This window comes from Ahaetulla prasina, chromosome 2, assembly GCF_028640845.1.
Source record: "Ahaetulla prasina isolate Xishuangbanna chromosome 2, ASM2864084v1, whole genome shotgun sequence".
Classification (NCBI taxonomy): Eukaryota; Metazoa; Chordata; class Lepidosauria; order Squamata; family Colubridae; genus Ahaetulla; species Ahaetulla prasina.
Genome location: NC_080540.1, coordinates 133,708,574 through 133,726,959, shown reverse-complemented (window position 1 = coordinate 133,726,959; position 18,386 = coordinate 133,708,574). Strand labels below are relative to the sequence as shown.

At 40.7% G+C, this 18,386-nt stretch overlaps 1 protein-coding gene across 5 annotated transcripts in view; it reads left to right on the top strand.

The window, feature by feature from the left end:
* SPAG9 (sperm associated antigen 9) overlaps positions 1 to 18,386 on the top strand; it is a 101,961-nt gene that overhangs the window by 11,691 nt on the left and 71,884 nt on the right. For 3 of the 5 annotated variants that reach the window (XM_058172866.1, XM_058172867.1, XM_058172865.1), the window contains exons 3-4: positions 11,035 to 11,105; positions 16,512 to 16,606. In XM_058172866.1, the coding sequence (XP_058028849.1) occupies positions 11,035 to 11,105; positions 16,512 to 16,606 (166 nt within the window). Of the gene's footprint in view, positions 1 to 11,034; positions 11,106 to 16,511; positions 16,607 to 17,114; positions 17,480 to 18,386 lie in introns of those variants that run through there. The other 2 variants (XM_058172870.1, XM_058172868.1) reach the window with 1 other exon arrangement.

Here is an 18,386-nt window from a genome sequence, read left to right as displayed (position 1 = left end):
CTCTGCTTCCACAGTTGCAGAGTCATCTTTTCAGGGCTGAAAGACATTAGAACAGGATCTCCTCCCTACTTTTGTGGGTAATCTTCTCAGGAAAGGCATTGTAACAGGATTAAAAAAGGGTGGGGGTAGATATCTTGCAGGCAGAGTTTGAAAAGAAACAACACATCAGTATTGCAGTTACTAAAAGATAATGCAGTTTCAACAAAATGGAGACACAACTGATGAAAGAAAAAAAAACTGGATTCACATGCTTTAGGAAGAGGAACAGGTAAAATCATTTAAACACACAGTAAATGCAAGATTGAATTTTTTTTTCTCTTGTAAGTGAACTTAAAACGTTTCCTCATAAACTTATCTTGTAAGTGAACTTAAAATGTTTCCTTATAAACTTGAGTTGTTACTTTAAGATAAAGAGGAGGAGAAAAAAGCAGAAATGAAAAGTTCTGTACCCTATTCCCGGTGGCCACACGAAAACAGGGTAAAGGCTCTTTCTTTCTTTTCTCTCTCTCTTTTTCCATTTTCATTGTTTCAACCTTTTGTTTTTGTTTTTCCCTAACAATTTAAAATTCTTGTCTCTAGAGATCAGATACATTTTACAGTTACAATTACCTCAAGGGCCCACAAAGACAGACATACACACATAAAAAACAAGGACAAAGAGAAAAACAAAACTCTGAGATTTACACACACACTGATCATTCCCGCCATAAATCTCAGTTAAATTAGGGAAGGCACAAATCTTAACAGACAGACCACGTGGTTCAATAGAAGACAGAGAAAGAGACAGATAAACAAAACAAAAACCCAAACATTCCTATTTATATATTTCCCTTTTCTTTTAAGTACCTTTATTTAGCCAAATTTGTTTCCTATTCTCATCTCTTAGCAAAGTCCATTTTTCACATAGTTTCCTCAACTTCTTTTTTCGCATACCAGGTAAAACTGGCAGCCTCCGGGCACTCCAGGCCCCAAGCAGGTCTTCCAGGGGATTTCCCGCCACCCTCGAGCTACAGCTTCCCATGTTTCCCTCTCCGATGTGAGGTTTTATTTTTCACTTTGGCTTAGCCCGGTGGACCCTCCTACAGTTTTCAGAAAAAAAAAGTTCTGGGAAGGACTTCGACTCCCTTCTGTCGAAGTATGAGCACCTTCCTGTTAAGGGAGCTTCCGTTTTGGATCAAAAAAGGTGATCCCAGAGGACCTACTGCCCCTCCAGTAGGTACGAGCACCTCCTCAACACTGCTTCCTGCTTCCTTTTTCGCATACCAGGCAAAACTGGCAGCCTCCGGGCATCCAGGGCCCCAAGCAGATTTCCTGCTTCCTTTTTTTTCTTTTTTTCCTTTTTCCTTTTTTACTCTCTTAATTGCTTCATTCACACTTACTTTCCTCTCGCTCGGCTTCCGTTCCTAATAAACACAAAGTTCCACGTTTGGCTTCCCCCCCTTGCTTTCTCTATCCTACCGGTCACGGCTCGTTGGAGCTAGCAGTAGGCAGAGGTGCGGCTAGAGGTTGCTCAAAGAGGTGGAATCAGACTGTTTCCTTAGGTGGAATCCCACACACACACTTCTTCCTTCCCTAACAGAAGGTCCTGTGCTCTGGCAAAACCCCCATGCTCTCCAGACTTTTGGTCTTTCTGCGGTTAGGAAATGCACAGAGGATGCAAGATCCAGCTATGATTGGGAGAAGGGCTCTCTCATTCACACACATGCAGGCATACACATATTTCCCATGCTTTTCCATGCTTAAAATTAAAATTTAGAGGTACTCACCTTCTTTCCAAGCAGCCTTTGAGCTCAACACTCAAAACCCCTTTAAAACCTAGTTCCAAATGGCCAAGGTCCAGGAAAACTTACCCACAGACTCAATGGGTCTGCTGCTAGCAAGGGAGGCTTACCTGGGCCAGGTCCATTGGTTAGGTTAGCTTGGAGTCCCATCTGGGGTGCCAATTGTTGGAAGAAATATCCATCTGGGTTCAGTTCCAATGGGGACAAAGACACTGGAAACATGGAGGCTGCTTGGAAAGATGGTTTAATGGTGGCCAGGATCACATGGCTTGAGATCCTGAACAGAAAAGGGCTGAGATCCTGTGTGCTCCCTGGTTTTATGCTTTTTCTGAGCTTTGAACTTTCTGGGGCACAGGAAGAGTATCCTGATTGGCTGTCAAGACTCCCAGGGGGTGGGAGTCTTAGCTAATGTTGTAGGTTGTCTCTCAAGCTTGCTTGAGCCTTGCCATGTGGTAAGATTCTGTTGCTAGATGGGTAGGGGCTAATCCTATCTTTGTCATGTAGACAATGGACTGGCTCAAGTCTTAATGGCCTATTGACAAAGGTGGGGAGAATGAGTGAGCTTAGCTGAGGCTTTTAATGGCCCATTGACAAAGGTGGGGGGGGAGTCAGGAAGCTGCTGTCTTTAAAACATGTTTCTCCATTTCTTATCCAGGGAAATATATTTTGCCTTTTTAAATATTTTCTAAAATATTTCATTCTTGTAGGAGGGGGGTGGGTGCTAAATTCCTACACTGGCTAGTGAGAGTTGTAAGTACGCAATGTATAGGTGGCCTGAAATCTATGTGTTGGAAGAAATATCCATCTGGGTTCAGTTCCAAGTGGGGACAAAGACACTGGAAACATGGAGACTGCTTGGAAAGATGGTTTAATGGTGGTCAGGATCACATGGCTTGAGTTCCTGAACAGAAAAGGCTGAGATCCTGTGTGCTCCCTGGCTTTATGCTTTTTCTGAGCTTTGAACTTTCTGGGGCACAGGAAGAGTACCCTGATTGGCTGTCAGACTCCCAGGGGGTGGGGGTCTTAGCTAGCCTTGCTGGCTGATGTAATCTTCCCAGGTGCCATGTGGTGAGTTTCAGTTGCTAGATGGGTTCTATTATGATGCAGATGATGGCCCATTGACAAAGGTGGGGGGTGGCAGGAAGTTGCAGGGAGCTGCTTTGTCTTTAAAACATGTTTCTCCATTTCTCATCCAGGGAAATATATTCTGCCTTTTAAATATTTTCTAAAATATTTCATTCTTCTAGGAGGTGGGTGGGTGCTAAATTCCTACATATGCTTTAAAAAAAATGACTTATGAGGAATCAAGGTAGGTACACTGTACTTAGCACTTGGAACACTATATTTTACCATTTCAGACAAAAAGATGGAAAGAGGGCTTTCTCGGTATCCTGATAATTTCAGTTTAGAATAGTTAATATTCTGAATTGCATTTGCTTTGAACATAAGTTTGAGAATCAGTCTGGAAATTAACAAAGTAAGATTCAGTAAGAATCATATTAGATAACAAAAAAAGACCTGACGCTTGGAGCATTTGGGAAGCCCCCCCCCCAAGAATGAAATATTTTGGGGAATATTAAAAGAGGCAGAATATTATATTTCCCCAAAGGAATAATGGAGAAACATGCTCTTAGAAGCAGAAAACAGCCCCAGTCTTTCTTAATGTGCCTATTCACAAACAAAACACCTTCACCTCCAGGTGATGGGATTAAGGACAGGACATGCCCTTAATCCCTTTCATTGAGAAAAGTGGAAACAATACCTTTCCATTAAGAAAGGCAGGCTAGATGCAATTAGCCCTAATTAAGACCCTGCCCACCCCAGGGTGCAGGGCATGGGGCGAGGCACACAGGTAAAAACTAAGCTAGGGTGGGGATGGGGGATGCTAGAGCTGCCCTACTTACCAGGGCTCACACACCCCAACACAATCCGGAGCTCTGTTATTGGTTGCAGATGCCTTCTGGTAGGCATCTGAAGGCAAAATGGAGGCCTGGGCGATGTGTGCAAGTGGTGGCAAGCAGCCGCAGAAGAAGTGGGCCAGCAGTGGGCTCCTGTTGGGCGGGGCTGTGGGTGCCACTGCCGCGAGATGAGTCATTAATTAGAACCTTCCAAAAAGAAGGCCTAGCCGTTTTTTGGGGGGGGTCAAAAGAAAATAAGACCCGGCCTTCTTTTGGGAGAACCACAGTAATAATAGGTGCTGTAGGTGCAATCCCAAAAGATCTTGAGCACCCTTGAATACCATCAGCATTGACAAAATTGTCAGCAAAAGGCAGCTTTACTTGGAACAGCTTACCTACTGCGACGATACCACTAATGTTATTAAAGAACTACATCTGACTACCCTAAGTCCTTGCTAAGAGTGGACAAAAATGCTAAATCCAGTCTAAACCTCTGTCTAACTAGGCACCCAAGTAAATGAAACATGCTTGTCATCCAATTCTCAATGGCTCTGGATGGCTCACAGTAGTCAAAGAAATTACAATAAAATGAAGATGTTGTAATATTAATGCATAGACATACAACGGAGATAATTCTGGGAAAAGTGAAAAGAAAAAGAGAAAAAGAGGAAAGAAAGAGGACAGCCAGAAGCAAGGGGGATGGACATGATTACACTACTGATGAGTGTGCATTTGGAAGACTAGAAGGACCAAACTGGGGACAGACTGTCCTGGAGAAAATCAATCTATGTGGTAGTTGAAATTCAGTACTGATCTGATGGCACGTAATCCAGCAAAGAAAAAAAACATTCTTTTTTTTAAGGAAAAACCAAAGCAAATGTACAAATTTAAGATGATGGGTCATACATACACTCCCCCCAGGACTTCGTCAACTTCCGGACCTCCGAACCTTCCGCCGTGAGCTTAAAACATATCTATTCATCTGCGCAGGACTGGATTAGATTTTAAATTTATACGGGTTTTAATGGGTTTTATTATTTATATTGTTCTTTTTTAACTATTTGGCTGTGTAGAATAAGTTTTTTAATTGATATTTTATTCTGTATTTATATGTACCTTTTTATTTGCCTGTGAACCACCCTGAGTCCCTAGGGAGATAGGGCGGTATACAAATATGATAAATAAATAAATAAATAAATACATAATCATACATATGCATCAGGGGTGGGTTCCAATTTTTTTTACTACCTGTTCTGTGGGCATGGCTTGGTGGTCATGGGACTGAGTGGGCGTGGCCAACTCAGTTACGGCAAGGTGGGGCAGCACCTTGCTGTGAGTGACATCGAGTTGGCCACACCCACTCAGTCACATGACTGATGCTGCAGAGACAGGGCAATTTTCTACATACATTCCCCCCCCCCTCCCTGGGCTGACAAAATAAAAGCCTGCCTGCCGAGCAGCCCAGACTGGAAAATGCGGGCGACAGGGGTCTGGAGGCAGATACTGCTGGAAAGGCTTCTTTGCCAGCCGCTTTCTCCGCAGGCCGCTAAAAAGTACCCACAGAAAAAGCTGCTGCCATGTTCTTTGCGCATGCTCATCCCATTGGACTTGCAAGGCAATGGGATGCACGTGCGCGAAGAACATGGTGCCACTGAACATGGCAGCCAAGGGACGGGTTTGAGGGCATGGCCTCCCGGCCATCACTAACGGTTCAGCGACATTGGCCAAATTTCCTCCAATGGTTCACACAAACTGGTGAGAACCGTTAGCAACCCACCACTGATATGCATGTATGAAATCATGCCTAAGATAAGAACTATTTTGAATTAGGTAAGTTGTTTATTTTAGCAAGGAGAGCAAAATGATATAACTTTTTCATTTAAAGGTAGAATTTGCAAAAATGCTGCCTTTCCATGATTCTGTGCCTACATAGCTATTGTCTGGTAGGAGAAATACATACAGCAGCTGTTAAGGAGGAGTTATGCAGAACTGAAGAGCAAAGTGGAGTGTAAGCAGCTGTTCAATCTTCTGTATGTTCAACAAAACAAGGCTGATTTTCTGTATTCTTGCCTTTAAGTTGGGTATTGTCATATGACATGCTAAATTGCATTGTGCTTTAGTTTAGGGTGATGCCCTGATTTTAAAAAAATCAGAATATGGCTAAAGCAGAGTTAATCAACTCATCCCTTGCTTGAAGTTACTTTATGGTGTGGAATGTAATTTGAGTATGGGCATGGTCTTCTTTTGTCTGCTGGTTGCTTCTTTGCTTCTGTTTTTATCAAAGTGGTTGGGCAGGATTTTTTTAATCCATTTTTTTTGCAAAGGTTCTGATGCTGTCAAACGCTTTCACCAAAAAGGAGGGTATTGGGGAAGAAAAAAAAATGTTTGGCCAGTTAGTTCAAGTATAAATGGGACTGCCATGTTTAAAAGAGCTTGCAGAAAAGGCAAAAAATACAGTTATCATTTGCTGTATTGCCAATAAGTATTTGCTTGATAGGTCATTTTTGATTGAAGAGTAGTTTACTGCATGTGTTGGAGGGGATCTAAATATGACTAGGTACTCTTGCTGTTCTTTATAAGCTGTTCCGGGATCCTTCCAGTTGAAGATATAGTTTGTATAGAATTTTTGTTTAGATGGTAGCAGTGGGGACACTCCATGTAGTTTTCTGCCAGATGGAAACAAACAATGGCCTCACTTTTCTTCATTTATCTCTCAGCAAGTACAGTTTAGGGACAGTTAAAACAGGCTGTTGATTTACCCTTTGGTGCCTGATGGGTTCTGCTTTGTCAACAAGGGCCAATTTTGAAGGTTTGTACCAGTGATGGGCTTCAATTTTTTTAACAACTGGTTCTCTGCCCTAATGACTGGCTGGGTGATCATGTGACTGGGTGGGTGTGGCCAACTTGACATCGCTTCTTTGACTAAGAGATAGCCTATCTCTTTTGCTCCCTCTGGATTAATGAGTTAAAGAGCTGCCTCTAGACATTCATTTTAATAAGATTTTAGAAACCTGCAGTTGAAAGTTCTTCGTGTCTCCTTACCCTGAAGACCCAATTTCATTTGGAATTTAATCCCAAACTGATCGCCGTTTTACCATTTCTCTTCATACTTCTCCAAAATGCACTCGTAAGAAGCCGCCCCCCCCCACAAAATTTAAGCAAATTCCCTTGTTTTGGAGACATTAGTACCACAGGCTAGAGGTACCTTGGAGGTCTTATAGTTCAACCTTCTGCTCAAGGCAGAAGACCTCATACATATGCAAGTTCACAGACATCCTGGCTTTGGCTGCAAGAACTGCAGGCAGCCTTCCCCACCACACAGTTCCTCCTCCTGCCACCACAGCCGGGAAGCCCAAGAGAAAGCACCTGGTCTGGGCATAGACCCCTCCATTATGGGGCCGTACCTGGGGAGCAAAGCAAGAACTTACTGATCCGTCCCAAGGGCAAGCTTCAGAGTGGCAGTGGTGGCACTCTAGGCGGGCAGCCCTCGGGGGAGGAATTTTCTCTGAGGTTTCCAATCCATCAAGATGTTGCTTGATCTCCCGGCCTCTTCTTTGTTGGTGCTGTGCATGTCTTGGGCACTTGGGGAGACGCTCCATGCGCTCTCCAGGTTGGCAGCTGTTTCTCTGCTGCTGCTCTTGCTGGGAGAGTGTCTTGCGCAACATAGTGAAATTTAGCAGCTGTGAGCTGCTGCTTTCCTCTAAGTCCAATCTGGAAAGCGCTGTGACAGAGAGAAGCAGCCAGGTTGAATGCTGTTTCTCTCTGCTGCAGGCCCGCAGCACTTTCTGGATGGGACTTAAAAGACCCAAAGCGAGGGCTCATGGCTGCTAAATTTTACTGTGCTGCACAAGATGCCTCCCAACAAGAGCAGCAGTGGAGAGAAACAGCTGCTGACCTGGAGAGCACATTGAGCATCTCTGCAAGCGACCGAGGCTCACCAAAGGCTAGAAGAAGCGGCTGGAAGATCTGAGAGATGCTGGAGATTCAACCCGGCTGCTTCTCTTCACTGCAGTGCTTTCCGGAAGGGACTTCTTATAGGTAAGAAGCTTACCCAACTGCTTTGTGCTCCCTGCGCCCATGCCATCCTCCCTGTGCCTGTGCTGTCCCCCTGTGACCCTTTACCTGATCACAGTAGGTCATAGGCCAGATAAATTCCTTCGGCCCGGGGGACCATAGTTTGAGCATGTGTGCAGCATGCAGGCGGACGCCCCAGGGAAGGCCAGAACCAAGGACTGGTGCATCCCCTGAGGCAAAGGGCGAGTGGGCGGGGCAGACACCCTGGGGAAGGCCAGAGCCAGGGACTGGCACATCCCCTGGCTCCTGACCTGTGGCGAAGGACGAGCATGCGGCATGCAAATGGAAGGATGATGATGATGTGATCCGTCAGCAGCCTACGGAGCTGGCAATGGAGTAGGTCAGAGATGAGACTGAGGTGAGGCCAGGGCCATTGGGAAGTGAGGTGCGGACTTCAGAGCCTCCAGAGACTGATAGTAGTGAGGCAGAGGAACAGGAGGAGCCTGTTCCTAATGCACGCATGAGAAGAGCTGCCAGAAGGCAAGAGCAGCTAAAACTAAAAGGACAACTTGGGAGTACGGCCAAGAGATGATTGGCCTCTCCCATAAGGCTTAAAACAGAGCAGCACCGGCGTTTGAGCTTTGCTGAAAAACAACATTGGTAGCTTCGTCTTCTGTTTTGTCTTCTGCTTTGTCTATGTCTTGCCTTTATTTTTGTGACTTGTGAATGTTTGCCAAGAAAGGTCTTTGGCAGTTTGCCTAATTGGACCAAGGTTTGCGATAGAACTGAGGAATTTGTGTTGGAAGGCATTTGTTTTAATTTGAGTTGAAAGACGCTGGGAATGACGTAATTTTCAGCTGTTCGAATAAAATTTGTTTGTTTTTTCATGGACTGAGTTTCTTACTACCTACTTGGGCCTGGGTCACAACAGACGACAGCCAGGCCCGAAAGGCGGCCAAGCTTCACCATATACCCCCCAAGCGGGCAAGGCGTGGAGATCAGCTGGGCTGCATAGCCGGCATGGTAGGCCGCAGCAAAGGTAGGCAAGTGGGCGAGGCACAGAGATAAGCTGGGCCGCCTGGTCTGGGTGAGCGAGCCAGAGAGTAGTTGGATGCGGGCGTGAGTCTAGCCACCAGCCAAGGCGGGTGAATTGAGATAGGGCAGGGTGGGGCGGACCAGCATGGGGCAGGTGTGGCCAGCAAGTGGTGGGATTTGCTGGTTCGCTGAACACAGAATTGTAACAACTGGTTCGCCTGTACTGGCAGCAGCCCATCTCTGGTTTTTACCTTATTCAGCAGCTTCTGTTTTGACTTCTGTATAGTAGGGCTGCCATTTTGTTTCTTCCCTAGTTTACATTTTCTGAAGTTGAGGACAGTTGTTGATCATCTTTTTAAATGAGGCAGCTTCCTCTAGGCCAGTGATGGCGAACCTTTTCACTGTCGCATGCCAAAAGCAGGGGGAACACAGGGTGGGATTGTGCACGCATGTGCCTACACCCAAAATTCAATGTGCCCCGCGCATGCATTGGGGGCCCCCCACGCTCCCCCTGCTTTTGGCACGCGATGGCACAGTGGCCCCAGTAGGTCCGGTTTTCGCTCTCCCCAGGCTCCCCAGGCTTTTTTGGAGCCTGGGGTGGCCAAAATAGCCTCCCCCCCGGGAGGCCCTCCAGAGGCTGGAAACTGCCCGTTTGCCGACTTCTGTTGGGATTGGAGAGTCCATTTTTCGCTTTCCCCAGGCTCCAGAGCCTTTCTAGGAGCCTGGGGAGGACGAAAATGGCCTTCCCCACCCAGCTGGAGGCCCTCTAGAGGCCGGAAACAGCCTATTTCCTGAGTTCCAGCGGGCCCATGCGCGCCAGACCTGACCTAGGGCAAAGCTCACGTGCCCATGGTGCTATGTGCCACGTGGCACACATGCCATAGGTTCACCATCACAGCTCTAAGCCCTAGGGGCTCTAGGGTCTGAGCTTCAGTGTTTTCTAATTTCACAGTTAACTCCAAATATATTAGCAGATTAATGTTAGGCTACGATTCTCTTTGTATCAGGAATATCCTTGAGGCATAGAATGCTTTTCGATCAATGATTAAAAATAATGTATCGGGCTCTGTTCTGGAATTATCTCTCTCTCTCTCTCTCTCTCTCTCTCTCTCTCTCTGTGTGTGTGTGTGTGTGTAAATATGTTCCAGTTATTTCCATTAAAGGTTTTTTTTTTTAAATATTAAACTATAGGTCAATCTTCCCCAGCCTGGTGTGTCTACGAGATGTATTGGACTATAGTCCAAATGTTCTACAGGATAATAATTTGGTAAACTTGATAAGCCTGATGAGAAATGTAATCCATCATGTGGAGGAGGCTATATTTTGACTTTGTTGATCATGCAATAATACCAGACATTATCCATGTCTTTGTATTTGAATATTTTTTTCATGTTGACCATCTGTGGTCAGATAATGCCTTAAGTTTGCAATTACTTAACTATGGATGAAGAACATTAAAGGCCTATGCTCCTAGATGTTTAAAGAAAACTGATAGAGAGTATTAGGCAGCAATATACTGTTGTTAAAAAACTCCTGCTATATGAATTTGCTACAACCAAATCTGAAGAAGGTCCCTGTTTGTTCAGGAGGCAAAAGAATCCAAAGTGCTACCTTTAATTAGTGACACCATGTATGTTCCCATAATGGCAATAAAGTAATCCACTAGATGGAGCAGAAGTATAGTTGACAAATGGCTCAGTTGTGAGGACATTGAGATTATATATCTTCTCTACTGAGATTAAAATGAAATATCCTAGAAAGCGTAGGTGGAATATTGCTTTCCCCTGTGTAGTTAATCAGGGTGGTGTAAAGTAGATAAGTTTAATATTTGCTATGTGCTTAGATGCTGCTAAGCTCTTCTTTAAAACAATAGCCAACGATGTACTGCTGAGCAAATTTATTATAATCTGTTTTATTGTTTTCTACTTCCCCATGCTTAAAAACATACATAGGCGGCTAATGATACTTTGCTAATTTGTTAATTTGATTCTGTTGTGCTGTTTTAGGTTTCTCATTTTTATTCTTCTAATGTTAAACTAATATGGTGGGGGAATGATCAGGTGTAACTGTAGGATTTTGTAGCAGTGTGGTACTGGGTGATATGCACAAAGTCCTTGTTTTTCTGTATAATTTCTACTGTATTTTATAAAAATTTCATGATCACATTCCCCCCCCCCAAAAAAAAAAAGTAGATCAAAATAGTATTTGAATTGATAGCTTGGATTTGTAAAAACTAGGTTGAGGTAAAACATCTTTTGTTTCTATTGTTGAAAATAATAAACTGAATGAATTATTTTCTTTTTCAGTTAGTAGATTGGAGGAGAGGGAAGCGGAACTAAAGAAGGAATACAATGCTCTTCATTCGAGGCATACAGAGGTAGGTAACTAGGTATTACTTTGAATAGTGTCTCTATATGTAATTAGTGAACTCAGGGACGTGTGCTTAAAAGTACCAAGTATATTAGTCTGTATCAGCATTTTCTGAAAATCTCATAAAGCTTTGATTCTTTCCTTTTGGAAGGCATTGGTGGGCCTTGAATTTTGCTGACGGGTTAGGGCAGAAACAGATGGTATATTGACAACACATGGTTTGAGTTCAGACACAAGGTTGTTGACAGGATTGAATATGGCAAGGGAGAACTCATGGGAAAGATTGGTAGATGATTGAGAAAGGTAGGTAGTTCCTTTATTACCAACTGATCAGTCGAGATGAGAAATTTATCTTCAATTGCCTAAAAAAGTAATGAGAAGAGCAGTCTGTTAAACTGGACTCTTTTCAGTTATAAAGATAGGGATCATCTTTATAATCTTGTATGCCAGGGGTCTCCAACCTTGGCAACTTTAAGCCTGGCGAACTTCAACTCCAGCTTTGCTGGCTGGGGAATTCTGGGAGTTGAAGTTTGCCAGGCTTAAAGTTGCCAAGGTTGGAGACCCCTGTTATATGCCATCTGACTCTGAAACAAATCTGGATGATAGAAACGATGATCCCAGGAACTTTGGAAGCCCATCCCCTGTTTCACTAACAAGCTTCTCATATGTTTATATTTTTATTTGTTTGTATTTTTTTGTCAAGCTTTGCCTGATTTATGCCACTTAAATCCATATTTTCTTGTAGTAAAAATATTAGATATGCATGCTTTTTAAGGCAATGTCATTGAATGTAATCTGGCTAATGCCCAATCAAAGTATAATCTGAATAAAAGGCTAGCAGCGTTTTTTTATTATGTAATCATTGACTTATGACCATTTGTTTAGTGATTGTTTAAAATTATGACAGTGTGAAAAAAGTGGCTTACGACTGCTCCTTGCAGTGTCCCCACATGATTAAAATTTAGGTTCTTGGCAATCAGTATGTTGTTATTGTAATTGTATATGTGATTGCCATTTGTAGCCTTCCCAGGGAGCTTCCAACAAGCAAAGTCAATGTGGGAACCCTTAACCCTTAACAACTGTGTGATTCACTTAATGACTGCATCAAAAAGATTGTAAAATCAAGTCCAATCACTGCCTTGGTGGTTCCAATCCCAATTATGGTTTTAAGCCAAAACCTAGATTATATTTGTCAAGTGGTGAATAATGTCTTGACGCAAAAGTTACTGTGAAGTACTACTGATGATAATTGTGGTCAGTGCAACTGGGTTTTTTTCCTTGAATGTTTATGTATACCATTGTCAAACTGCAGAATAATTGAGATGGACAAAGAAAAAGAAATATAAAGATGCAAAGAACAATATTAAGTTAAAGATTGAAATGAAGCTATGTATATAGATCTTTTACTTTATGTAATGATTTTTTTTGGGAGGGGGTTTCTGATCACTTTTTGAATCTCAGAGATAATATGTGGGAATTTTTATTCCTACTTGCCATCTTACCTGATTTCCAGTTCTGTCTCCTAACCCTAACCAGAGGAAATGGCGGGGAGTGGCTTTGCATGCGTTTAAATATTTTCGGGGAGGGCTTAATTTGGGGCAGGATTATTTTAGTGCTTGTGCTCAAAAGCCCAATTGGGATTATTATCGGGGATGTCTTATTTTCGGGGAAACACAATACTTTGTCTGTGAAGTAAGCATTTAATAAAGGCCAGCCTCAATATATGATTTCATAAATTAGAAAATAGTCTGACTTCTATGAGTGGAAATATTCTGCAGAATATATTTATATGATATTTATTATATCATAATACTTCGGGATATATACAAAGAAGAAATTAAAATTACATATGTATACCTTACTGCTGCTTAATGTATTTCTTGCACAAATACCCCAAATATCTGTTAACTTAATTATATCCATTACATTGTTTGATAATACTGAAACAAGCTACAGATAGTCCTTGACTTACGACTACAATTGAGCCTAAACTGTCTGTTGCTAAGTGAAACATTTGTTAAATGAATTTTGCCTCATTTTACGACCTGCCTTGCCACAGTTATTAAACGAATCAATGCAGTTGTTTAGTTAGTGATGCAGTTGTTAAGTGAATTTGGCATCCCCATTGACTTTGCTTGTCAGAACGTCACAAAAGGGGATCACATGACCCCCGGACACTGCAACCATCATAGATATGACTCGGTTGCCAAGCATTTGAATTTTGATTACGTGATCACAAGGACACTTCACTGTTGTGTGAAAAATGGTCCTAAGTCACTTTTTTTAGTGCTGTTGTAACTTCAAACTGTCACTAAATGAACAGTTGTAAGTGAAGGACTACCTGTACTGGATTGAAAACATGTTTCTGTTCAAAGTATCAAATAGATTATGGGCCACACAAAAAGCATTGTAACATGTAGTTTGTACAATACTAAATATTTTAGTTAAAACTTGCCTATATTCATCAGCAAGTTGAGCAATTTAACATAGATGTATCAAATAAAAAGGTTTTCAGTAGTGTGTCACTGTATGCTAGAAGAGACAATTTGTGAAGATTAAAGATAGTGGTCCTTTAGGATTTATGCCATTACGTTTAGATATCCAGAAATTGTAATCCTAATATATAGGTTGCTTGATCTGAGGCAGCTGGATCTGCTTTTTTCTAAGGGATAAAAAAACCTCTATATCTTGAAATACAGTACGGTAATTTCTTGTGGCTCATCTGTAGCTGAAGTATTTTTGGTGCCTGGTAAACAAAAGTATTCTCAAAAATGATGGAGAATATTAAGTGCTGTAAAACATACTTAAAAAGAAACAGCAACAGATTTCATTGTAACTTAATCAAAAGTACCTCTTAGAACCCTCAGAATCTTTCTGTTTAATATGTACTGATTGATGAAGCCACCTTGAGTGCCAATTTGGAAATGGAAAGCATGAATAGAAAGTAAAAGCAATGATTAAACCCAATCATTACCAAGCAATGTTAACAAGCAGCAATTAATGTCTCCCTTTGCCAAGAGAAAGTCTTAAATCTTTCATATATGTATTGCTCTATGCCTGTAAAGAGAGCCAGTATACTGTAATGGATAAAGGCAGCTGGCTATAATAGAAATCAGGAGACCATGAATTCCAATTCTGCCAGTAGAAACAAAGCCAGCTGGGTGACTTTGGGTCAGTCAGTCTCACTCTAGGAAAAAGAGTATAACAGAATAACAGACCATGGCAAACTATTTCTGAAAACACTGCCAAGGAAACTATAAAGGCAGTTTTTGGTCAGTCAGGTAAAGAAGTATATACAATATCAGAAATAATAAACACATATTTTTAATAACTCAATTTTTAATAGTAAGATTTAATTTGTTTTGTGGTTATATAAGCAACAGCATAAAAATACCAATAATGCCTGATCTTCATTCTTTTTTTATTTTTTAAAAAAGCAAATTATTATTATTCAGAGTATTTGTAAGTCACATAGAAGTCTTATATTATCCAGTTATAAAAATAGAGGTCACAGATTAGAAATAATGCTAATTCTTTATGAATGAATTGCATACAGTAGCATTTTTTTTTATTATTTTACTTCCACATTATTAATGTGGTCTCTCATGTTATTCTGCTTAATCTGAAATGTTCATGAAGATCGTTTTGATATGTTGAATGACCGCAATGCAATATGACATGATGGTAGGCTTAGCTATAGATAGTAGAACTCAAAAAGAGATATTAGTACTAATTATAATTTGCATGTGTCTGTAATTGGTTTATCCGTGAAGGGAGTAATTAATTACCTATGAAAATAAGCCATCCATCTTTATGAAATCATGTAAACACACATATGAGTCCTTTTCTTTGCATTATTTGATCCTACTTTGATGCTGAAGATATGGGGAATATTTTTCCACACATTTTAGAAATGTGATATTTTATCTGAAATTAAAAAGCCTTTGCTAGAAGCTGTCTTATCGGGTGCTTGGCCAATAGCATGACATAGCTTCCAACTATTTGTGGAGTGATGTAAATAGACAATCTGGCTATCTAACCCTTGGTTAAAACCCTTAATTTACCCAGATAAAAAAGTAGCTCAATTGATTGTTGGTATATTAAAGTGCTTAAGCATGCACTTTTTAATTCTAGATCCTATTTCCAATTAATTCTAATTCTACAGTAGGAATCTTAGAAAACACATTTATATGAAATTGATCTGGAAGTAGTTTATTGTGACACAAATAGTAGAATTGGATGGATTCATGTCAATGACTAATATACTAAACTCATTATGAATGGATTCTGCAACTGTCTTACTCTTTCCCCTTATTTTTTTCCTGTAAGATACAATGCAATAAAACCTTAGTCATCTGTAGTCTACAGAATAATTGAACCAAGATCTTCACCTAGTCCAGACCAAGAGAGACCAACATCTTATTTTCAACAATGGAAAAACCACCAGGGTGTGAGAGCAATATCCTTCTGTTCCTCATTGTAGTATAAGTGGCATGCTAACACAATATATTAAAATTCATAAGCTACCAGATACATTGCTCTGAACATGTGCACTTAGTTGCCGATCTTTTAAAAATATACTATAAACTTAAAATAAGGGTGGGATATTAAATGTGCCAAATGAAAAACAGTCTCAACTTCTCTGGCTCAGTTCAGATGTAATCAGAAGCTACTTTGCTATCCCATTCCCCTTCTCAAAATAAAGGGAGTTGGAAGCATATCTCCTCTTGTGTTTAGAAGTCAAGTTACTGATTTAATTATGGTTTCTGAAAAAGTTGGATCTGAAAGCTCTTTTTGTTTAGACTTGTTTTCAGTTCCCCAAATTTAATTATTTGTAAGTAATTCTTCTATAGTTAAAAGAAGATGCAAAAACTTCTTATTTCCTCACAGAATCTTCCACAACCCTTTCACATAATGAGGAATCATGGTTTCCCATTGCATCAAAACTGGGCACCACTGTAACCTTCTCCAACCACCCATCCTTCCCCAAACAAATATGTGACGTTTTCTCAGTTTATCAAGGTATCTTTTCCACTGGATCTACTGGGGCTTCTATTGGTTCTCTTGGTTTGCACTTGGGTGACAGTGTATATTTGTCTCATGTTGCTGAAATTGTATAATTTTATAAATGTGTGGAAGTGTAAAAAAAAAAAGGACCGCTTGTATTAATGTAAATTAAGATAAAGTTGTATATTGAAAGGAGAAAATAACTTTGGAACGAATTAATGTATTATGATGGTAGTTTTTGATGCATGGGATGATTTATATAGTCTGAAGTACATAAAACATACCACTGATAGTGGTTTCGTGATAGAGGGAACATTGGGAAATTGAAAGGAAATAATTTAAAAAAATAGCTTAAATAGGTATGAAACAGTTTAAATTCTTTTATCCTCCCCTCTTTCAACAACAGATGATTCATAATTATATGGAACATTTGGAAAGAGCAAAATTTCATCAGTTGACAGGAGGTGAACAGCCAGAACCCATCATGCACAGTAGAATTAGGTAAGCTTTATTGATTTTAGCCTGAGTAAAACCTATTCAATTTTGTTTCAAACCCTTTTTTAAAATCTTGAATAATGAGTAATCACAATTATATTTTTGCTGGAATATAAGAAAGACTGTAGAAGTTTTGCAGGAGGAATGAACATCATTTTAATGGGAAAATTGCCTTGTTGACACTGTTTTCGGTTTAAAACTCATTCTTATCTACATTTTGTGTAGCAGGGTTTTTCTTTCCCTTCTCCAACGCAGATGAAGAACAACCAAAGGATATGCAATTAAGGGTGTGAAATAACTGAATCTCATTTCCATTTTTATACTATTGTGCACATTTTCATGAAAGGACATCTCCAACTAAAGCTTTGTCTACATTATGGAGACGCCTGAGCTTCCTGTCCAATCAAGTGGAGCCAAGCTGCAAAGGTTCAGCGTAGGGGGTGGAGGAAACTGCCAACAAGCTTGCTTGTATCCTTAGGTTGCTGCATAGATGCTGAAGCAAAGAGAAGCCGCTCGGATTGCTTTTTTCTTTGTAGGTGGGGGAGGAGAGCGAGGTGATGTCATTTTGCTTTGGAGCTGCTGCAGAAGATAGTGGAAAGCGGCTGTCGATGGCATTGTTTCTGTGGCAGCAGCTCAATGACAGACTTTTACTACAAAGATACTCTCTTGTCCCCTGCGTAGCCTCGGTTCTTGCATTTCACCATGCCAGCGCAGCGCCATGAGTCCTGGATGCATGCTGCTATTTGTATTTGGCTTCGTTGGCGGGGCGGTGGTCATTAATTCAGCGATTTTAGTGTCTCTTTCCGTTTTGCTGCTTGTGCACTTTTCTATATCCACTGGTGTGCCAGCTCTGACGCAGAATTTACCAAGGATTCTCAGGTATTCTGACCCTGGAACCTTTGTTTTTTTTTTAAAAAAATCTTTGTTCTTAGCCTACCATGTTATTTCTTTTCTCTTGAGTAGGAGTAGAAAGCGGGAAATGGTGGGGTGATGCTGATTTGAAGAGCCATTTTCAAATCGCAATTTGATATTTTGTAGAAAATGTACAATTTACTATTGTAAAGGTGGGATGTGATTTTTGATGTGCTTTGTTTGAGATTATAAAATCAGTTGCTTCTTGAAAATCAATTAGCTCTTTCAGGCAATTAGCAACTTCAAAAAGCTTTCTGTGACAGCCTTTCGTTTATTCAGTTTGTGTTTTGCTTTCAACAATCTTGTATAAACTGCCTGGGATTAATTCTTCAACACAGATTATTCAAATTGCATAATTGCTTTTTATTTCTCTGAATAGATTGTGGCCATGCATTTAGCTATAATGTGAAAAATAGGATGTAAATGTATACTTTTTAAACCTGTATTTAGTAATTTTTTTTTCACCCCAGAGTACTGAGTTGCAGATTGTTTGTCTGGACTTACCAAACAACATTTATAGCAACATTGTTTAATATTGCTGCTTGAAAACTTCTATTTCTTAAAAATCAAATATCTACATTGGTTGCATGCATAATTGCATGCATATTAAGGTATGGCTAGCAAATCAAAATCAAGCATTACAGTCTGATATCCACAATTCAGTAAAACTTGTTTCTATCTGGAACCTTTCTCTAATGAAATTTTACCTACATTGATCCAATTCTTATCAATTTGAACTCTGCTGTTACATAAAAGTACAGCAAACAGCATACATAGCTTTTACAGGAGGGTTAATGTAAGTGGATCAATATATTTTGTTGAATTGCCTTGTCTCATAAGAACTTCTACAAACCTCCCGTGGGGTATTAGGATT